General features: G+C 44.3%; 1 protein-coding gene and 1 non-coding gene across 4 annotated transcripts in view; one reads left to right on the top strand and one right to left on the bottom strand.

The window, feature by feature from the left end:
- Nucleotides 1-2,644: 2,644 nt before the first annotated feature.
- Nucleotides 2,645-2,716, bottom strand: trnaa-ugc. Its single transcript has one exon. It is a non-coding gene; the product is annotated as a tRNA-Ala (tRNA).
- Nucleotides 2,717-2,987: 271 nt separating this feature from the next.
- The window catches only part of LOC121643684 (alpha-1,3-mannosyl-glycoprotein 4-beta-N-acetylglucosaminyltransferase B-like), a 96,608-nt gene continuing 75,571 nt past the window's right edge, over nucleotides 2,988-24,024 (top strand). For 2 of the 3 annotated variants that reach the window (XM_041991232.1, XM_041991233.1), the window contains exons 1-2: nucleotides 2,988-3,173; nucleotides 17,289-17,465. In XM_041991232.1, coding sequence (XP_041847166.1) covers nucleotides 3,086-3,173; nucleotides 17,289-17,465 — 265 coding nt within the window. In that variant the 5' untranslated portion in view covers nucleotides 2,988-3,085. Of the gene's footprint in view, nucleotides 3,174-3,802; nucleotides 4,035-17,288; nucleotides 17,466-24,024 lie in introns of all 3 variants that reach the window. The other variant, XM_041991234.1, reaches the window with a different exon arrangement.

Genomic DNA, 24,024 nt, shown 5'->3' with positions numbered 1-24,024 from the left:
AAGTATGAACGAGGTCTTGTAATTAAGCCGTTTCTCAGCTCAACTGCTGCCTTCCTTTCTTTGTGTTTCACCCCATTAACAAGTGTAGAGAGGAGCTTAGGGAGTTAACTCCGAAGAGAAAGCTACTTCGGCCCTGGAGAAGAAGGATCTCCCCCGTGTCTTCCTACCACGGTAAGAAGAGGAAAACGGGAAAGGTTAACATATGAACTGCTTGTCTCTGTGCGCTGCACATCAGGTGGTGGGCGTGGCCAAGGTGCAGCAGCATTGCTGACTGACAGATTTCGCTCACAGTAGGCAGAAATGTTGTGTTTTTAATGTTGGACAATCAGCCCTTCAACATTTTCGTCTCGTCTATGAAATCTCACAAACGTCTCGTCATGTTTTCATCATCAGAGAGCCATTTTTAGCTTGTCACTGTCTCGTTATCGTCATAAAAAAAGGTTTGTCAACTAAATAAATTCATCATCATCATCGTTGATGAAAACAACACTGGGATGCTACAGAGCCCCCTTGAGATTAAGCTCCTGTCTGTGCTGCCTCCCGGTCGCCCTTCAGACATCATGTTAACGTGTGTTTGTCTTCAAGAGATCCGGCTCCTGTCTGTACGGCTTCCAAAGATCAAGCTTCAACCAGCACGCCACCCAGAGGTTCAGCTTCTGTGCAAACAGCCTTCAGAGATTTGGTCTGCCCGTCTTCTGGACGTCCGGCTTCAGCCTGTGCAGCCCTCTGGCCATCCGCCAGAGATCCGGTCTGTACGTCCTCCAAGGGTCCAGCTCCAGTCAGTGCAGACCCTAGGCCTCCAGTCTGCTCGTCCTCTGGAGAACCGGCACAGTTATGCACGCCTTCCGGGGACCCTGCCCAGGTCTGCTCATCATCCGGGTCGTCCTCCAGAGACGCGGCCTGATCCTGGCTTTGTGTGAATGTGTATTCAAGTGTGTGTGTCATCACACACATCACATCACAACATCTGTCATCACAAGGTCTGTCATCACAAGGTCTGTCATCACATCTATATCACAACATCTGTCATCATAACATCTGCATTCATAACACATCTCATCACATCTGTCATCAGAGCATCTGTTTTACAGCATCTATCATCACATCATTTGTCATCTCACAGAACCAGGAAGGAAACCTTCTATCAGAACCAGAACCAGGGAGGCAAACCTCTACAAGAAACAAAACTACGATAGAAACCTCAATCAGAACCAGAACTTGGAAAAACACAATCCACCAGAACCAGAGAGGAATCCCTCTATCAGAAACAGGAAGGAAACCCTCCATCAGAACCACAACCAGGGTGGAAACCCTCGATCAGAACCAGAACCAGGAAGTAAACAATCCACCAAAACCAGAACCAAGGAGGAAACACTCCCATCAGAACCAGAAGCAGGGAGGAATCTCTCCATTAGAACAAGAACCAGGTAGAAAAGCCTTCATCAGAACCAGAACAAGGATAGAACTCCTCCTTTAGATCCAGAACCTGGAAGGAACACCTCCATCAAAACTACAACCAGGGAGGAAATCCACTATCAGGACCATATCCTGTAAGTGAATCCACCAAAACCAGAACCAAATCCTGCGAGTGCCTTACATTTATGTAAGCCCCCTTTTCCCATGACTTATCTATCGACCCCCAAAACCCAATTCTGCTTTCATCCCAGAAATTTCTAATCTCCTGACAAGACTCTGTACCACCTCTGCCAATATCATAATCCTAGGAGATATAAATATTCATGTTGACACCCCCTCTTGTTCTCCCTCTGCTGATTTCCTTCAGCTACTTGAATCCCTCAACTTAATGAAACATGTTGATGTCCCCACACATTCCAGAGGACACACACTCGATCTGGCCATCTCTAACTAACCCCCATCAGCATTTTACAGGTTTATGATCTTGGTGTTTCAGATCACAGGGTAGTGGCAATGGAGCTGCCTTTTCCTTCCCCCATATCGAATCAAAGCGACAGATCCATTTGAGAAATCTGAAGAAATATGCTCTGGCTCTGGATCTTCACCTTTTCTTCTATGGCCCTACCAACTACCAACTACCAACCTACCAACCCTCTCTGTTCCTGACTCTGTGGATTTTTACAACAGGTTCTTGAGCAGTTTTCTGGAGTGTCATGTCCCTATAACATCCAGATTTGTCTCATTTACGCGCTCAGCACCTGGTACACCTGTGAGCTGTGAAAAATGAAGATGGCTGGGCATGTCCTTGAACGATGGCTCAAAGTCTGGGGGGCCAAAGAACTGTTTCCCTCATCTGTGTGTGTTTATTTGCAGGTCTTGTCTGTTGTTGGGCTCATCAGAGGGAAAATAACAATATACAATAAACACAATAAAAAAAAACAAAAAAACAGTCTAAAACACTAACAACTGTTTTAGTGTTTTAAATTAAAGATATCTTTACAATGAGCCCGTGATGAGTCTCCACACCTGGTCCCCCCCACCACACCACACCACACCACACCATTGCTCACCAAAAAACCTGGAAGCTGGAAGTCAGACAACACACTGCAAACAGAAAATTGTGGTTGGCAAGACGTTTCACCTTACTGATGTGCACGTTCGATCCCACCGGGTCCAGATCAGACCGGTTTCATTCCTCTGTAAAATCAGGACCCAAAATATTTCCACATGGAGATGCCGGGGATTGAACCCGGGGCCTCATACATGCAAAGCATGCGCTCTACCACTGAGCTACATCCCCACTGTAGGAACGCGGAACATCCTCCTTTTTATCTGCGTCCCTGGTCAGAGGGCTCTGTCTGGACCTATCAGGGGCGCGCGGTGTTTCTGATGAGCTCAGACCTGACTCACAGTTTCTATATTTGACATATTTACTCATTTCCGCGTGCATTTTAACAACAGATCGATGCACTGATACTGTTACTACTGCGCATGTCCCTTTGGCTCCAGGTTCTGACACCTACGGCCCCTTCAGGTAAAAATGCGGCATACGTGTTTCGACGTACGGAAGTCGGAACTAATAGCAGCCAATGAAGGGCACGCGCTTCGCACCTGTAATCTTCCTGTCCAGATTCACCTGTTGACGCGGAGCGAGCGCGAGAGGAATGAAATGAGGCCGTTTCCCTTCAGACTGGGATGTTTGCTGCTTCTGGGTCTCGTGTCATTTCTCTGGATTAAATCCGGTCCCGGTGATGAAGGTGAGTTTTTATTCACCTGGCTGAAATAAGAAACCTGCTCTGCACCTGGGGAGGTCCCGGGTTCGGGTCGGGACTACTGAGCCACGTTGATTCATTACACACTGATTAGTATTGATTAGCGACTGATTGATTAATCTGTAAAAGTGGGTGAAACCGTGTCCAGAATTCTTTCTCTGGTCAGCAGCTGTTTCTGGCTGCTGGCGTCACACCTGACATGTCGTCATGGCTCCGTTCCCTGACAGGTCCAGGTTTTACTACACCTGGGTTCTGGATCACTTTTTATAGCAAAGGAAAACTTGGAATCTCCTCAAATGAAGAAACCGTGTTTTATAAAACATCCCAAAGAAGGTCCTACATGAATCACAGACCTGCCAACTCTCCGCTAAACCTCCTATTTCTCACCCTAAAATACACATTAAAAGCAACACCGGCTAATCCTGAGCATTCCCGGTGGGCCGTATTACTCTTGGGCCGGTGTGAAACAAGTAAAAAAAAAATAATAATAATAATAAGTAGGAACGCGCCTGATCTAAGCAATTATCTGAAGAATAAATAGTAGTCATGTGTGGATCAATAGTGAAACGTGTCTTTATCATACCAACATTTACATAACTAAACTTTCCGGTTAGGCAGGAACTACTTCTTCCGCCTCACTGCTCAGTGATCAGTCCGACGTGCAGGGATGAGTGGCGATATTTCAGCTCCACAAACAACAACGATGCTCAGGATGATGTGAAGACCTCAGACCTCCTCCAGCGTCTGAGAATCCGTCTGAAGTAGAGGTGATGAGGAGAGGAGGCGGACAGCTGCAGCTAGGGCGGAGACATGTTACTCTGGTACTACCAGATACTATCTATCCAGGTACTATCAGGAAGAAAATGTAGAGCTGGTGGATCCTGTATGTGTAGCACTGTTACTGGTTTTAGTGGAAGTGGTTTACGCCTGCAATCTTAAAACTGCTTCCTGTTTGGTAAGGTGTAGTAATAAATATCAGCCACACTGCTGACAGCTGAGTTTATTTGGGATCTGACTCTTGAGCCTGAAAGCAAAAACAAAAACAAAAAAAATGTTATCCATAAGTTATGCCTACAGAGACTGTGAGGGCAGGGGCGTTGCTTGACACAGGGCTCTCCAGGGGCCCAGATTCCCCATTACTCAGATTATATGTTTTATTACAAAGACCTGCTATGTTCATGAAATGAGCACCTTTATGTTCCATCTGCCTCCCTTTGCTAACCAGACTGTTACTGCTGCTTCCAAACAACTGCTACTTTAACAATAGTTATAATAATAGAGATAGAGATAATAGTAGAGATAGGGAAGGGGGTTACAATCTAAGGGGAGATCTAAATTTTAAAAAACATAAAGTAAGAACAACACTGAAAAGTATGTGCATATCAAACTGTGGGGTGAATTTTTGGAATAGCTTGGATGATAGGTTAAAACAGAGCCTAAACATAAATATATTTAAAAAAAGGTATAAGGAATTAATTCTAGTAACATACATGGAAGAGGAGGGATAAACATAGCTATACTGTATTATATATGAGGTGATATATTATTATGTGATAAACTGGTAGTCTGAATATGTATGTGTGTATACAAATATATATGGAAGAGAAATAATTTTATGTGTTATATGTCAATAAAAGTGGATGCATAGTAAAAGTTATATTGATAAGAATATTGGTAATATGTAAACATATAACGTCACAACAAAAGATGACTAGGAAGGGGTGGGAGTAACAAAAAGTGTATACTTCTTCCCACTCCTTTTTCGAACCTGTTAACATTTTGATTTGTACAAGCAATGTGTTTTGGTTTTCTAAAGAATTGTTTTCTCTTGTTTTGAAACATATTTTTATTTTATATTTTTTATTTTTTGTTCGAAATAAATTTGTTCATTCATTCATTCATTCATTCATTCATTCATTCATTCATAATAATAATAATAATAATAATAATAATACAACCATGATAGACTTTGTGAATAAACTTCCAAGTGAATATTAGATTATTGTGGTAAACACAGTCAGCTGATGTTATTTTGATCTCACATGAATTAGAAGGTTTGCTTTAAAAGTCCAGCATAATAAAATTAATTTAGTCAAATTTATTCATATTTATTTCTATTTACAGAAAGACATTATTATAAGTGATGGAAATCTGCTCCATGTTTTGTATTGAAGCTGCTGTCTGACTGGGAACTGTCTGACTGGGAACTACCTGACTGGGATCTGTTTTTGCTGCAACGTCTCAGTGTAAATTGATAAATGGTAAAAACTCTGATTAATTTGTTCATCATTATTTATTGGTGTCATTAGTGGAATTCAGAGCAGGTTCAGACAATCCTGTATCTATCTGGCTTATATGGACTCGGTTCTGTTATAAGCAGACAGATAGATACAGGATTATCTGAACCTGTTCATGGCGGATCATCCAACAGCTTAAATGTTAATGTCAGTTTTACTTTGATCGTTCTGTTTGAACCAGCTGCAGATGATTGATTGTAAATTGAAGAACTTCAGCCTCATCTGGACGTGATGACCTGCTGCTGTGTCTGAAACTGAGGACCATGTGGTTGATGATGTCAAAATGATGCTGAAAGGTTCAGTTTATATGATTGTTATGCAATAAGCCAGTTGCTAGGATACACCAACAAACATGAGCCATGTTTTGTATCGTACCTCCTGTCTAACTGTTAACTTATTCTACTCTGTATCTTAGAAGATGCAGGCTGGACAGCTTTCTGATCCATTTATGGACCATTCTCAGTGACGTCACACATTAGCTTGACTAGCGTGACTATTAACTGTTTCTCATCAGGGATGGCACTAGAGGACTGAACACTTTCCAAACCAGTTCAACACTAATGTGGACAGACAAGGATATTTTGAAAAGAATGACTGGACCCTGGACAGGTACATCCTGGACAGGTAACCAGTCCATCCCAGGGCCACTTTCTGATTCATGTCACTTCTTTCGTTTTAATGCACTGAATTAATTAATTCAGTAATTATTATAAAACAGCCCTTTTTCAGGTTAGATATTTATAAGGTATTAACTCCGGCTCGAAGCTCCACCAGTAGGTGATGTAATAACCAGACAGAAAATTCTCCTGTTTTATTGAGTTCCTTTAAAGGATGATGGTAGATCATTTGTGATTAACATTACAGACTTCTGGGTTTGGTGCATTCAGTTTATCAAATAACACAATGGCTTTCTCCTATTGCTGTCTCTCTGTGTGTAACAGGTTGAGCCGGTCTTTGCTGGTGTGGACTGAACCATTTGGCACAAATTTAGAGGGGTTATATGGTCTCTAAGAACATCCATCATTTTTAATGCAAAATTCAGTCTGTCTGCTGCTCCATTCAGATAATAATATTAATTAATTAGATATGTTAAAATGAAACACAAAAGCTTTGATTCCCGGTTACCCCCACACCCAATAAAAACTGATGACACCGATGAATTACAATGAAAAAATTAATCAAAGTTGTTAACATTAATCATTTTACACATTTTACAATTGTTTTAGAAAAACAGTTCCCAGTCAGACAGTCACCACTCTGGCAGTTCTCGGGTTCCCAGTCAGGCAGTTCCCAGGTTCCCAGTCAGAAAGGTCCCAGTCAGGGATTTCCAAGGTTCCGAGTCAGGCAGTTCCCAGTCAGACAGTTCCCAGTCAGGCAGTTCCCTGATTCCCAGTCAGAAAGGTCCCAGTCAGGGATTTCCAAGGTTCTCAATCAGGCAGTTCCCAGTCAGACAGTTCCCAGTCAGGCAGTTCCCAGTTTTCCAGTCAGAAAGGCCCCAGTCAGATAGTTCCCAGTCAGGAATTTCCAAGGTTTCTAGTCAGGCAGTTCCCAGTCAGGCAGTTCCCAGGTTCCAAGTCAGAAAGGCCCCAGACAGAAGGTTCCCAGTCAAGCAGTTCCCAATCAGACAGTTCCAAGTAAGACAGTTCCCAGTCTGGCAGTTCATAGGTTCCCACTCAGACAGTTGCCAGTCAGACAGTTCCCAGGTTTCCAGTCAGAAAGGTCCCAGTCAGAAGGTTCCCAGTCAGGCAGTTTCCATTCAGACGGTTCTCAGTCTGGCAGTTCCCAGGTTCCCAGTCAGACAGTTCCCAGTCAGGCAGTTCCCAGGTTTCCAGTCAGAGAGTTCCCTGTATCTACAGTGCCTTGCGAAAGTATTCGGCCCCCTTGAACCTTGCAACCTTTCGCCACATTTCAGGTGTCAAACATAAAGATATAAACTTTAAATTTTTAGTCAAGAATCAACAACAAGTGGGACACAATCGTGAAGTGGAACGAAATTTATTGGATAATTTAAACTTTTATAACAAATAAAAAACTGAAAAGTGGGGCGTGCAATATTATTCGGCCCCCTTGCATTAATACTTTGTAGCGCCACCTTTTGCTCCAATTACAGCTGCAAGTCGCTTGGGGTATGTTTCTATCAGTTTTGCACATCGAGAGACTGAAATTCTTGCCCATTCTTCCTTGCAAAACAGCTCGAGCTCAGTGAGGTTGGATGGAGAGCGTTTGTGAACAGCAGTCTTCAGCTCTATCCACAGATTCTCGATTGGATTCAGGTCTGGACTTTGACTTGGCCATTCTAACACCTGGATACGTTTCTTTGTGAACCATTCCATTGTAGATTTGGCTTTATGTTTTGGATCATTGTCCTGTTGGAAGATAAATCTCCGTCCCAGTCTCAGGTCTTGTGCAGACTCCAACAGGTTTTCTTCCAGAATGGTCCTGTATTTGGCTCCATCCATCTTCCCGTCAATTTTAACCAACCTCCCTGTCCCTGCTGAAGAAAAGCAGGCCCAAACCATGATGCTGCCACCACCATGTTTGACAGTGGGGATGGTATGTTCAGGGTGATGAGCTGTGTTGCTTTTACGCCAAACATATCGTTTTGCATTGTGGCCAAAAAGTTTGATTTTGGTTTCATCTGACCAGAGCACCTTCTTCCACATGTTTGGTGCGTCTCCCAGGTGGCTTGTGGCAAACTTTAAACGAGACTTTTTATGGATATCTTTGAGAAATGGCTTTCTTCTTGCCACTCTTCCATAAAGGCCAGATTTGTGCAGTGTACGACTGATTGTTGTCCTATGGACAGACTCTCCCACCTCAGCTGTAGATCTCTGCAGTTCCTCCAGAGTGATCATGGGCCTCTTGGCTGCATCTCTGATCAGTTTTCTCCTTGTTTGAGACGAAAGTTTGGAGGGACGGCCGGGTCTTGGTAGATTTGCAGTGGTCTAATACTCCTTCCATTTCAATATGATTGCTTGCACAGTGCTCCTTGAGATGTTTAAAGCTTGGGAAATCTTTTTGTATCCAAATCCGGCTTTAAACTTCCCCACAACAGTATCTCGGACCTGCCTGGTGTGTTCCTTGGTCTTCATGATGCTCTCTGCGCTTTAAACAGAACCCTGAGACTATCACAGAGCAGGTGCATTTATACGGAGACTTGATTACACACAGGTGGATTCTATTTATCATCATCAGTCATTCAGGACAACATTGGATCATTCAGAGATCCTCACTGAACTTCTGGAGTGAGTTTGCTGCACTGAAAGTAAAGGGGCCGAATAATATTGCACGCCCCACTTTTCAGTTTTTTATTTGTTATAAAAGTTTAAATTATCCAATAAATTTCGTTCCACTTCACGATTGTGTCCCACTTGTTGTTGATTCTTGACTAAAAATTTAAAGTTTATATCTTTATGTTTGAAGCCTGAAATGTGGCGATAGGTTGCAAGGTTCAAGGGGGCCAAATACTTTCGCAAGGCACTGTATATGTTTTTCTTTTGCCCTGGGCTGTCTGGTCGCTGGCAGTCAGATTTCAGAATTATGTCCATGCTTTTAGGAAAAAAAGATAAACCCATGTTTTCAATTGCTACTTTTGGAGGTCCGCAAGTTGCATCCAAGTAACTGGACATTGTGGCCTTTACCTCGCTATTGCCGATTTGCTCTCTACAACATCAGGAGGATCAGACCCTACCTGACTGAACACACGACCCAGCTCCTGGTCCAGGCGCTGGTCATTTCACGCATTGACTACTGCAACTCCTTACTGGCTGGCCTGCCTGTATGCTCAGTTAAACCTCTGCAGATGATCCAGAACGCAGCAGCACGTCTGGTCTTCAACCAGCCCAAAATAGCTCATGTCACTCCGCTGCTAATCGCTCTCCACTGGCTTCCAGTTGCAGCTCATCAGATTCAAAGCTCTGCTTCTGGCTTACAAAACAATAACCCAAACGGCTCCGGTCTACCTCCACTCCTTAATCCAGAGCTACACTCCCTCTCCACAGTTACGCTCTGCCAGCGAAAAACCCCTAGTGCTCCCACCACAAGGTGGCGCCACATCAGTAGCTAGACTCTTCTCCTCTGTTGTTCCCCGGTGGTGGAACCATCTACCAAACTCTGTCCGATCCGCAGAGTCCTATGTGGCGATAGGTTGCAAGGTTCAAGGGGGCCGAATACTTTCGCAAGGCACTGTATCTGATTAATATGGGGTTGGTTCCACTTAGGGTTTTGTTTTGCATTAAGGGAAAGTTCATGGTGGGTAGGAATAAACTGAATAATAGGCTTGCATTTGGATTAGGTTTTGTTATTTAGCCCATTGATCAAAATGAATTTCACTGGATTATTATAAGAATTGGTGCAGGACATGAGAGCATCTTCATGTTCCAACCATTCTTCTATCTTCTATTATTATAAACCTATTCTGCCTTTATTTACCCAGTCATTACGTGTTCTATGCAACAGTGACCCTGCATTTAACATCTGTATACACAGCTGGTGGAAAACACAGAGAACTGGAATAAGTTGACTAGGAATCACATTAGCAGAGAGCACAGAAACCAATAAGTTAGCAGGAACCGGCAGCTGGTTCCACCTCCAGTTCTGGACCCGGGTGTATCAGCGGGCTACCCACAGACCTGGGTGGGTTACGTAGTGGGATTCATCATCCTCTGCTTAAATTAAATCAGAGCATCTCTGAGCTGCTGAGTCTAGTGGTGGAACACATTAAATGATGATGATGAACAGAGCTGTTCATCAATGCATTCATGCACAGCTGTAACACTCACTGCTTACATTTTCACTGGCTTCACACTGTTTCCCACCATGCATCACGCACTCTTGCATAACAAACCGGCACCAACACAGTCGGTGCAGACTGCTGTGAAATGGCAGATGGAGGTGAAAGGAGAGGAGCTGCAGACACATAGCATGCTTCATGTGTTACGTTCTGTCTGCAGAAGATTCCCACAGTAAACAGCCAACAGGTCCATGCAGCTTAGTTCTGCCTTCAATTAAAAAGTGAGTTAGAACATCATCATCCTCATCCACTTCTAATTTAGAAAGGCATGTGGAGATGAAGCATTTGTCTAGTGTAAGAGGATATCTGCAAGTCCTCACCATTATATTAAAAAAAAAACAAAAAAACAAAAACGGGACTCCCGCCAGAAACCCCTGATTTTTGACATATCCTATGCTTCAAGTCTAGTTTTGGCTACAAACGAGACGATAAGTTCTTCTTAAACAATGCCGAACAAAAACCTAGCAAACTCGCCACAGAAGCAGCAAGATATCATTAATAAGCGGTTCAGAGCTAACCCACCTCAAGAGCAAGAGCATGTAGCATTGCTAATCAAACAAACGGTGGAGGCCGAAAGGGACACTCTACGCAATATTGTGGGAGAAATTTTAACCGAAACTTTGGAGAAGGCACTGTCTCCTCTCAGAACTTGTGTCTCAGAACATGGAAGCATGCTACGCTCTCTCCAAGAAAACTTGAACGTCCAAGCAAAGAAGGTAGACACACTGTCCGGTAAAGTCGACAACCTCCAAGCGTCTGTTCGCCAGGTTAAAAAAGATGCTAACAATTGCAGCTCAAGATTGACGAATTAGAGGACAGGGGGAGATGAAACAGTGTCAGAATAATTAACTTAACTCCTGGGATTGAAGGAGACGACGCCAGCGGATTCATAAAATCTATGTTGCCTAAATGGATCCCCGAGCCGAGGAAGTCCGCCGTGCTTCCACTGGAGATTGACAGAGCGCACCGGGTTTACACTCCAAGATCATCCAAAGCCAATACCATGATTCTCCGGCTTCTCCGTTACCCAGATCGCCAGGCAATTCTACAAGGTGCCAGGAAGGCCAATCCATCTCTCCCGGACGGCACACGTTTGGAGTTCTACGCCGATTACAGCGCTGGTACGACCCGACGGAGGAGCGCCTTCAAAGGTGTCAGAGCCCATCTCCGCCAGATGGCAATCGATAGCTTCCTGATCTATTCTGCTACACTACGGGTTAAACTTAAAGGTGAGACCAAATCCTTCACGTCTGTGCAAGATGCCAAGCGCTTTTTGGAAGAATATGATCCGGACAACACTACAGCCACTGCAACAACAGCTGATACGCTGGCTTCAGCTATGGAAGTTTGACGTGCATAATAAGGTGGACTGGTGGGTAGCCTACCTGCAAAAGGTTTTTATTTTATTTTTTTTTACTTATAGATATCAGCTTTTTCTTAATTGTCTTCTAGGTGTTGTTGGGTTTTGAAAAATTCTGTTGACTTACTGTCTCACTAATGTTAATACAAGGCAGAGATTTGTGTGATATGGTACTCATTAACCAATCTAGACTTAGCTTAGTTCTTCTGTTTTTCGGTATATAAAGGGGTTAGGCACAAGTTCATTGTGTGTTGTGGAGAAAGCAATGGACTGGCTGGGAGGTGCTGACTCAGGGTTTGATCACCGAGTTCACACAGGGGTGCCGGCCAGAGCACTTCTTAAGGCCACTCAGAGTATGGGATAATAAAGACTGAGAGTCCGATGTAGTTTCCTTCTCTGCTTTATTGCTCAGTTGTGTGTGGATGTGTGGTTTTCTATAATGAACAATACAAACATAACTTAGGTCAGGGTAAATGATATAACCAGAAAATAAACACAAGGTAAATAGCTTGAAAACACATGTCCCTTTGATCAATATAATAAGCAAACACTAAATCCCCCACTACACATTCAATACACTGAGTTTTCAGTCTGGTCAAGCTACGATCAATAGTAGCAAGAGCACTTCCGGTAACGGAACTAGCAAAGCGCTCTTATTATGAAGGTCTCCATTTGATACTTCCGGTAACGCGTTAACATTAGCTTCGCTCGTTAGGCGATAAAACACTACTTTGCGCAAGTTACAGCGCATTTTGCTGCAGCAGTAACACTCGCACTACTGTACTGAACCCGGACTATGCATAAACATACGTAACTTATAACCAGAACATATTTAAATCCGAGGTGTGGGCACGGGAAGGCTAAGTGGCTAATTAGCCGCAGGCACAGAGTAATTACCGTGTCCAAGCTCTGAACTTTGCTTGCCATAAATAACAGAAAATACCCCGCCGTATGTCATTCCAAACACAAAAAAGGTTGTGTGCCAGCCATACTCACTGGTCATTCACGCACACACTGCCCATACAGGCGACTGCAGTCCACCACGACTGTTACACATGAAATTCTGCCCGATGACGTCATCCGCAATACAACTAACTGGTAAACTCTTGCAATACACTGGAATATCAGCTGACAACAACTAAATGAACTGAGGACTTTGGGGCCTTTTCTACATTGTGAATAGAATACAACTGGGTCCTCCAAACATCACATTTCATTATATGCGGATGATGCCTTGATATACATGTGAAATGTACAATCATCCTTGCCGAGGGTGTTGAATATCTTGGACATGTTTAGCAAGATATCAGGTTTTAAAATTAATCTTAGAAAATCAGCCCTTATGCTCCTTAATATAGACAAAAAAAACATTAAATACACCCTCTGATTTGACCATCACTGAACATGTGACCTACCTTGGTATTCAAATAACCCCATCAGTGTCCTCTATTGCTAGAAATAATTATAGTACCATTTTGAGAAAGATAGGAGAAGACACTAACAAATGGATGCAACTCCCCTCATTGGTACCGGCCCGGATTTCGGTAGTTAAAATGAATATTCTGCCCAGGATCAATTTCATAAGCTCTATGCTACCACTGTCTCCCCCACCAACATTACAAAGGCCAAAACTCAAAGGAGGGTGGGCACTTCCAAACTTTAAATTACACTTATATATAAAATTTTTATATTTATTTTTATATAAATTGGTCTTTTACTTTACAGCACATAAGACGCTGGCTGGATCCAAAATCAGAGGCCCCCTGGTTAGAAATTGAAAGGCACCTTGTAGCCCCTCTAAGACTGCAAGATCTCCCGTTCTCTGGTATCTCTCTTAAACACTGTTCTCTTAGACATGGTCCTTTAATCTCTTTTGTTTTAAAAACTTTTAGAATGGCCGAAAAGCATTTGGGAGGAGAGGTGAAATGGCACATACACTCTCCTCTCTGGCACAACCGATACTTATTATCAGGGAATAGACCATTTACAAAAGGCCCATGGACAGGCAGTAACATACATGTATTAAACAATATTAATGGGGGAAGACACCTTGCTAAGTTTCAGTGATTTGGTTTCTTGTCATAAGATATCTAATCAATCTCTCTTTCACTACTTCAGACTACACTCAGCCCTTAGGTCACATAACATTCAGTGGGGCTCCAAATTGAAACTGCACCCAATTGTTGATCTAATTTTAAATGCCCCCAAAAAGATTGCCTCGTTTGTTTACTTACAACTGTCTAGCCATCTAAAATCCTGTGAATGTTATTCTGTACAAACTTAATGTCTTGTTACTCTCTGTCTAAATTGTTAATAAAAATTGTTATAAAAAAAAAAAAAAAAAAAAAAAAAAGCCATCAGGAAAGGACCAGACCCCCTGCATGCAGCCGGATCACTAAGTTAGTTTTTTTAGGCTCCTTTGATGTCCTGCATTTAATCAAGGTGAGATGCAGTTTTGCCACTCAGAGCATATGCTCATGGTCTGCAGTGGAGCAGAACGAGGACCAACAGTTTTCTGGCCATCAACTTGTTGCGTTACTGGGAATATTTCATCACTGTGACCGTCACAGCAGTTTTCATCTGTACAAAGTTATTTTTGTAACTGCAGATTTTGTAGACAATAAACATCTTCATGTCCTGCAAGAGTGGTGAGGAAAAGTTATTTTTGTGTGTAAGTTATGTTGCCAGTACAGTTTTGTTTTCATTAACTTTGCAGTATTAATGAAGTTTGCTAGTGACACGGCTGTAAAATCTACTAGTCTTTATGTCTCAACTGGAGCAGTATGTTGTTATTTTCAGGTCTAGATTTTATGAAATAATGAACTGTTTATTACAACTAAAGTGATCATCTGATGTAAAAAAAAGTGAAGTAAAACTAGTAAAACAAGCAGCCAATGATGTGTTTTACCAGCTGGTGTTTACTTTGGGTGATGCTGCTGTAGGACTTTTAGCACTGCTGCACAAACACACTTCAATGATAAAAGAAGAAGCTGTTTTATCCAGATCATCAATTTTATCAAAGTTTCTTCATTAAAGTCGGCTGTTTACCTTCAGTTGTCACATCTGCTGCTTTTAGGACAGAACTTATCACCATGGAGACGCTTGATGAGATGATGCTGGATGAATTCTGCATTTGATCTAGAACGTGGTAGAGATGATTTAGAACAACATGTAGAAGTACAGGACTGGTGCCACGCTACCCTGTGCTAGCCTGTTTTGTCGCCTTCAGAAAGTCTCTGATGACTCAGCTGTTGTTGGGTGTCTGGTAGAGGGAGGGAGGAGGAGGACAGAGTGCTGGTGGATGGGACTGTAGACTGGACTGACAGGAACCACCTGCATCTGAATGTCACCAAGACCATAGAGATAGTGATAGACCTCCACTGAAGACCATGGGGCAGGAGGTGGAGGTTGCTGAGACCAAGAAGCATCTGTGAGGGACCATGGACTCCAGACTGGACTGGAGATCCAACACAGATGCTGTGGACAGGAAGGGGTGAGCAGGCTCTACTTCCTGAGACAGCTCAGATCCTTCATGTTGAAGATGTTTTACCAGCCTGTCGTCTCCAGTGAGCCTGAACACACTTAGAAAGAAGGCTGGAACTGGTGGAGAGGAGGTGCTGGACAACCTGGTTTCCATCATGGAGAACCCGACCACCTCTCCACCAACACTGGTCAGACAGCAGAGCTCCTTCTCTACCAGACTGAGACGCTCTGATACAGGAAACCTGTCTATCACTGATCAATAAGTCCACTCTTCTTATACACGAGACTCTGCCTGCTGCTTCTATCCACCACTTTTATTCTACTTTGTACGTTCTAGTTGGTTTGCACATAGTTTTTCTTACATCTGATTTTGCACACCCCAATTTAAATGTATTTACTTTTGTATTTTATTCTTACTGATTCTTTCTTGCTCTGTTCATTTGTACATGTTGCTTATTATCTGGTTTATAGATTTCTATTTTGTTTTGCCACTTTATTTTTTATCTTTTACACCAATGCTGCTGCTGCAACCCCTAATATATCTATTACATGCTGCATTTACTGACCATTGGACATCTGACATTTACTCAAGCAAAGGCCAGTTAACACTAAATGTCTTTAAGCTTGGGCTCTTTCTGTTGATCCAATGCAGTAAAAACAGGCAGATTTCAGTCACAGCTGCAAATGATGATTGATTTGTAAGTTTTGATTGATCTGATTAAACATTATAATCATTTGACAACCGTAGTTCTTTGGTTGTGGGTGGCGTTGCTGCAGCGGCCGGTTCATGTCTGCCTTCTACTGGTGGAAAGTGGTGACAGGTTTAAGTTTCTACAGACGTGGCTTGCTGCTTGTTGCAGGGGTGAACTGAGCTTCAAACTCGTTCACAAGAAGTAACTTGCACAACACTAAGGATGATTATGAGGATGATAGCGAGGATGAGGATGATGACGAGGATTAGGATGATGATGAGGAAGAGGACTTTTAGTGATATTTTAAAGAAAAAAAAGGATAAACAGATGTGTAAGTTATAAAATACACCTTTGACATGCAGGTTAGACCTGGTCATCATCGATCAGACAGACCTGATGGGGTTGGAGACATCAGCCAATCACTGAGCAGAAGAACAAACGTCTGCTCTGACATCACACATGAATAAATGGAGAAAAAATTCCTGCTGATCAATTTCCTGATCTTTAGCAAAACTGATCAGTTCTGGACAGATCTATAAAAAAGAAAAGGAACCTCCACAGATGAATGAATGGTGAGAATAATACATAAATAACCTCATTCCTGTAGGAACAAATGAACCTTTTAGAGAAGTGACTCAGGTTCTTGAGAACGTTTAAAATGCTCCTGCTGGGGTCTCCTGCTGCTGCCTTCCTGGGCGGGCGAGTGGTCGTCTCTGTGGACCGGTCGGGATCTGTTGCCTGCGGGGGGGCTGGTGGCCTGGGTCTCGGGACCGCTGGCCTGACTCTGGCCTCTGTTCAAGTGAGGTGGCATCTGCATGATCACTCTGCATGGTCACTCCTTCCTGAATGTCTCCACACAGTCTTTGCGTCGCCGTGTGGCCGAGTTCTCCAACACATCCACACAGGTTTCTCTGCGCGTGTTCTTGAATACAGCAGTTTCACTTATATCTATTATCATATTTTTTTTCTTTTTTTTATTATTTCTGTTCTTATTATTATTATTACTCTTACTCTTATTATTATTATTGTTACTATTATCAACTAGTTGTGTAATGACCTACTGGCTAGGATGATCTTAGCTATATATGTTGTAAGTAGTATGGATTACATGGTCTTCTGTATGATGTTTCAAGTCCCCACCCGCACTCCCCACACCCTTTCTGTCCCTCTCTCTCCCCTCCCTCTTCTCTCTACTTTCTTTTCTCTCTCTCTCTCTCTGTCCCCTCCGGTCGAGTCCAGCATTAAGAGTCTGATTTAATAAAGTTTTTCATGTCATCAAGAGGGACTTTATACATGTAGTATAAATCCCTGCTTGATAGAGTAAAATTGCCCAGCACCAGACAGCAGCCAGACAATCATTCTGTTTGCAACGATGCTGGACAAGACAGGTTTAAAAAAAAAAAAAAATAAATAAAATAAAATGCTGATGAACAGTTGGTGAAATCCAGTTAAAACCAGTGAAACTTGTATCTGCAGGATCACTGGTCCCAGACCTGCGGACCCTCCACAAGAGGCTGCTGGTGGCTGAGGAGCTGGGCAGCCAGGTGAGCAAAGACCTGAGCAGCATCCTGGAACAGCTGGTAAACATGTCCATATCTGACAACACCACCCATTCTCCCAGTAATGCTACGACCAACGACAGCGTCTCTACAGGTGGGTGGCTGAGGATCCAGACTCCAGACCAGTTCTGGCTGGACGTTCTTATACGTATTTATAACCTTCTGACTCATTTACACATTTTCTACCACATCTGTTCATCACAAGGAAACTTGCTAATCATAGCTTCATGCGTTACATATGTGTACACTGTAGTGAGTGGTAGTGTGTCGGAGAATGTCCAGTGAAGTGGCTGGTTGGCAAATACAGCATCCTCATCCACGTACCAGTGATCTGACAGCGTACAGTAAGGAGCTCACTTAGGGCTTCGGTCCAGACCGGGAGGCAGCTGCTTCCAGCTTCTGTTTTTTTTTTTTTTTTTTTTTTTTTTTTTACAACAACTAAGAAATCTTCTACAAGGGGGTCAGTGCAAGACCAAGAAAGATGGTCGCCTAGTTGGAGACGTCCCATTTGACCCACCAATTTACCCCAAATTCGCTAGTTTAATCTGAATTGTCATACTTTAAGTTGGTTGGAGGATGAGAACCACCAGCTTCGTCAGACAGCGGATAAAAGTGGCAAAAGGTGTGCGCAACTACATTGTGCCGTTGAAGAAGATGCTGCTAATAGAGACAGACCTGCAGCTCATCGGCCTGATAGAGAAGCTTGAAGGTAGAAACCCGACAGACTGTGTGAAGAAAATAATATCTGAGACCCTGGGGATTGACTTGGACCGTGCCCTGATACCAATGTCCGAGGAAGGCTGGTGTCAGACCGATTATCATGCATCTTCTTAGTTTCCTAGAGGGGGAACGAGTGTTGGCTGCTGAAAGGGAGAAATTGAGAAATAAGGAGGATGTGACCTGGGGAGGCTTTCATTTTCCCCCGACACGAGCAAAGAGACGGCAGAGAGGAGGAGAAAGTTTACAGACGCCGGGAACCGGCTGCACAATTTGAATCAAGTCACATTTTATATATAGCACCTTTCATGCACATGGTAACACAAAGCGCTGTACACAATAAAAACAAATCAGGCATATACAGAACAAGATTTAAAAGCCTTCACATCAAAATTATAACAAAAAATAAGAAAAAGGCACACCTCATCACAGTCGCACACAAACTCACATACACACATACAAACATACAATGCTGTGTGTTTCACCCTCGTGTACCTGGCTGAACTACGCTTTACATGGACGTGGAAAAGAATAAAGTTTGTAGATTAAAGATGGGGGGTGGGTACACTGTTATGTGCTTGGGGGTTTATTTTAGTGTTCTGTGTGCTGAAGGGGGGGGGGGGGGGGGGGGGGGGGGCATCTTCTCTCAATTTTTTTTTTTTACTTTATTTTATTTTTCTTCTCTTTCCACCTTCCTCCATGCGAGTTATCTCATTGTGGACCATATACAAGGTATATATTAAACTATGGCTGGATTTGTAAGGATAATATCTTGGAATTAAAATCCGATGAAAAGGAGGAAATGTCTATCACACCTTAAATCCCAACAAACCCAGGTAGCTTTTTTACTAGAGACCCATATAACCAATTCAGAGGCTGCCAAACTGAAAAGAGACTGGGTTGGTCAGATATTTCACAGTTCATGTACGAGTCAAAAGCACAGAATGGCTATTCTAGTTCATAAAAAGTTAGATTTATTCACCATGAAAGAACAAAAGGAAAACCAATTCAGACTGTTCAATAGGATCCAGATCGTTGACTGATCACGCTGCAGTACAGCTGGATTTATTAACAGGATCAGAGGGAGCAAGGAAAAATATGTGGAAGCTAAATGTATTTCTATTACCGGACCCAGAATTTAATACTTTCTTAGAAAATGAACTTGATCATTTCTTTTTGTTGAACACTGGGTCAACAGATAAAGTTGGAACAGTTTGGGAGGCCTCTAAAGCCTGGTACACTCATAATGATTTTTAAATTGAATGAGATGTTTTATCGTTTCGAGACCGCACACATGACTATAAAATCAGGCATTTAACTGCGTTGATTATATTGTGTGTGGTGGCTCCGATAATCTAATCACAGAACAACACACACAAAGCCACGCTGTCCCGCAACTCATCTACGATCTAGTCCTCCAAGTCGGACATTGCATGTGAACAAACGTCATCTAACAAAAACGTAGAAGAAGAACCATAGCAGCTACTGGCAAAAAACGAAGAAAAAGAAACATAGCAGCTACCAGAAAATGCAACACCCAGCTTGGAAGAGGATATACAGGACGAGGGAATGATGGTGGTGTTGGGTTTATTGATAATAGAAAAAGCCAGAACTGAAAAAAATAACAGACTATAGACAGCGTGAACACAGACTTTATTTACTTCCTAGTTCCCCAGCCAGCTCATTCTCCGATTGGCTACATTCCAGCCCACATCGCCATCCATGCAGTCACAGTTTCAGGAGTCGTTGGCTTTTCCCACACATATGAAGCTATCGGGTTGTAAATATTGAACATGTTCAATATTTCTGATTCTGATACGACCCGTTTCGGAGCCGATTATCAGGACAAATCTGCTCATAACACACCTCAGACCAGATGATAATTATACAGAAAAATCTCATAAGAGTCATGAAAATTGGGACAAAAACCATGTACCAGGCTTAAGGCTGTTATAAGGGGGAGAGTTATAGCCAATTCAAGCAGGAACAAAAGGAACGAGTACAACAATTAAAAGACTTTGAATCCCAGTTTAAAGAATTAGAGAACTGTGTGGAAAAACACACTGATGTATTACTAAAAAAAGTTTGTGACTTGAAATTCCAAATAAATGAGATATACAATAAAAAATGCAGAGTATGCACTATTTCGGTAGAACAGTAATTTCTATGAGTGGTGAAGTCGGGGAAACTATTGGCGAGACAATTGCATCAAAAAGAGACCGACTGTGCCATACCAGCTGTTAAAAATGAGAAAGGAGCGAGGTTTTTGGGAAAGAGATGCTTCCATCTCCGCCTGAGATTGACAGGGCTCACCGTTCGCTAGCAGTAAAACCGGCCCCTGGACAGAGACCTCGCCCTGTCATCCACCACTTGCACCACTACGAGGTGAAGGACCTCCTGATCTGCGAGGCTCGCTACAGAGGGAATCTGGACTTCGAGTCTACAGACTACAGTCCCGAGGTTTTAAGCCAGTGAGCTGAGTACAGGGAAGTCATGGCAGATCTCTACCCTCTCTCCTGTATCCTGCACGGCTCCGCATTACACTTGCCGACGGGGATAGGAAGTGGCTACCTTCAACTGATGAGGCGCAGAGATACGTTGACGGTCTTCCTTCTTCATCCCCGCCACCATGAATGACTGCTTGATGACTGTGCCTGGTGGTTTACAACCGCTAACATGCTACCCTTCATCCCGACTGCTGCCATGCATGATCTCTGTGATCAGACTATGGGGCAGCTTACTGAACCCTCAATATTACACAGACTATGGCTGCAGGAATGTGAGTATGACCCCCAGCGTTTCACTCAGTCAACTGTTGCACTCGGATGTGAGTAAAATCTACCAGAGTCTGTTTACCTTAGAAGCAACATATTTTAATTTTATTTTGTTATATGATGTTATAATGCTGACAGTAAGAGATTTTGGAGGAATGTTTTTCTTTGTTTGCACTTGTAAAATAGTGTAAATGTGTATTTAGGAGTGTTGAGTGCAACAAGGAGTTGAGGATTTTGGGTTCAAGTGACAGGAAGATTTTTGGGGTGTTAATAATGGAGTTCTTGGAGAGCTTGTGGCTACGTTTTTTGGCAGCCATCTTGTTGTGGGGTGGGTGGGCAAGGGGTGCCTTTTCCAATGCCGGTATTGGTGTATTACCCTATATAAGCCACTTACAGTCCATTTTGGGTCCACTGTGTTCTATGTATTCCTGGAGCTTTGACGCCATTGGTATGTTTCATTGTGCACACTTAGTTGAAGTCTATGGATAGAACATTAAACTTTGTGAGCTGGAATGTCAAGGGTTAAAACCACCCTGTCAAGGGGAGAGTATTTTCTTTTTTTAAACTTGTCCTGTCCAGCATCACAGCAAGCAAAATCATAATCTGGTTGCTGTATCGTGCTGAACAAATTTGCTCTGCCAAGGGGAGGCCTATGGGTAAGCCTCCTCTTGATAATCTGATTCATTTATTAATTTATTTACTTTGAATCACAGAATCTATGTAATCTTGCTGGACCTGACTGGAGGGGACAGAAAAAGATGGAAAATAGCAAAAAGAGCAAAAGGGAAAGAAGAAAGGAGACAAAAGGATCACAGACAGAAGGCAATGACCCTTCAATCCACACCATCACCAGACAACAAACTGTTACACCTGTACATGAACACACCAGAACATTTCCTACAACTTTTTATGAAAGCAGAAACACACCCACAGAAAAAACAGGGCTGCTAGTCATTAAGAGTTTTTAAATAATAACCAAATCAAAAAGACATAACAGCGACCAGATACTAACTCACAGGAAAAATAAAAAGATAAAAAAAAAGATTTAATAATTATCGCTTAATATTAAAACCCACTGGACAACTCAGTGACTGTGTCAGCATGCAGAGGATGAAAAACAAGGAGTGATCAGTGATGAAGAGTGGTGAGTGAGATCATGCAAATGCAACCACGCCTCCACGGAGGCCAGAGGCAGACCAGGGCCTGGGCCGGGCCCTCAGCTGCAGACCCGGAGCACCAACCCAAGCCACCCCACCACAAAGACGACTCCAGCCCCACCCGAAGGGCGGCAGAGGAGAGCCCCAGCAAGAGCCCCCCACGGTCCAAGGGCACAGGTCCCAGCGGGCCAAGATCAGCAGCCGCCGGCCCCGCCAGAGACCGGCCACCCAGGGCAGCCAAAGCGAAGGGCTCAGGGCCCCAGGGGCCCAGAGGCAGCCGCCCCACCCCCCAAAGGCAGAGGGCCCGCGACATGCCTAGGAGGACCAGGCCCCCCCAGACAGCCACCCGGCGTAGGCCAGCACACACCCCAATGTCCCAGCCACACACCCCGGGAACCAGGGTGCTATTGGCCCCCTCCCCCCACTCCCCACCTACTCCAATCTGCACCCCATATAACCCCACCCTCACACCCTCCCCCGCGCCACACCCACAAGCACTCACCACCACACAGTCACGCCATACACAATCCACCCACCATGCCCCGTGGCGAACCAGAGGACAGCGAGCCCCAAGTGACCCCGCCCGACATGCACCGCATGCCATGTTGTGTTTCTTGTGTTTTGGTGTCTCGGTGCAATTAAAACTGAGAGGCAAGTCGTCACAGGGTGCATCCAAGTAGACCACTGAATGGTCTCCTCCGTTCCACCCCGCATGGCTCCACGCCTCCCAACTCCCTACGTGTGTGTGTGTGTGTGTGAGACAGAGAGAGCGGGAAGTAAGAGGGGTCCGGGGATGTACGTCCAGAGGGAAGCAAACTTCCCTCTGGATGATGAGCCTCTAGTGGCATTAGGCACCCCCGCTCCCCAGGAGGCCCCCCAGGGCAAGACAGGCCAGGAGAGGCCGCCCCCCCATGACCGGGCCATTCAGGGACTGCAGCCAGTGAGCCGTCACCAACCCCAGAAATTACCCACCCTCCCACACCCCTAACGGGGAATGAGAGGATGGGGACAGCGGCAGACCCACGGCCCACCACCCCCAGGCCCACCCAGCCCCCCCTCCACAAGTGCACTTAACCCACCCCAACCACACACAGAAACACATGCACACACCTATTTCCTTGCACACTCCTGCTCATCCTAACTCAAATATGTCCTCTCAGCCACACCCACACAATATAAACACAGCATCCAACCCTCCCACTCTCACTCCCCAGACACACTCCCACTCATCCTAACACATGCATATGCACTCACACAAACATACCCCCACATCCACACAAACATCATCCAAAGTACATACACACACACACAACATACAGGCATCCCTGTCTCACACCCCAGCACCTCCCCCTATAATCCCCCGAATCCCACTCAGCCCTCCTTCAAACCCCTACACCCCCCCTGCCCTCGGGCCATAACCTGGGTCCCAGGGCATCAATCAGACACCAGGGCATGCACCAACCCACACCACGGCAGCACATCCGGGCAGGCCCAGACCCCTGGCACACATGGACCCCACCACCCCGGAGGGAGGAGGACCACCCCAGGGCACCAGAGCCCAGAACCCCTGCCCAGCCCGCCCCGGAATAGCCTGGCAGCCCGGCCCAGGACCGACGCCCACCAACCCAGGCGCCACCAGTGGCCTCACCCCCCGCCACGAGGCGACTCCAACCGCTGGCCCCCACAGCCCCCGACGGGGCCAGACCCAGAGCCACCCCTATCGCAGAGCAGCCCAGTCCCGCACCACGGGCAACCACAAAGAACCCGCAACCACCAGTCACTCCCGGCCATTTCCCAAACCCCCATAGCAACGAGGTCACAGTCCTCCACCTACACTAAGTGATGGAACTAAGCACAGGGGACCAGAGGGAATGAGATTCAGCTAAATAGTTCTTTGAGGAGGCAGACTTTGTCTCACTACTGATGTGGTCAACTAAGATTCCTAAACTGCTGAATACACAGATTATTTTTGTTTTTCCAGTTCACAAGGATAGTTTTCTTTGCG

This window comes from Melanotaenia boesemani, chromosome 7 (assembly GCF_017639745.1).
Source record: "Melanotaenia boesemani isolate fMelBoe1 chromosome 7, fMelBoe1.pri, whole genome shotgun sequence".
In the NCBI taxonomy this organism is placed as follows: Eukaryota; Metazoa; Chordata; class Actinopteri; order Atheriniformes; family Melanotaeniidae; genus Melanotaenia; species Melanotaenia boesemani.
Note: the sequence above shows the minus strand (reverse complement) of the source record. Positions and strands in the feature narration are given on the sequence as shown.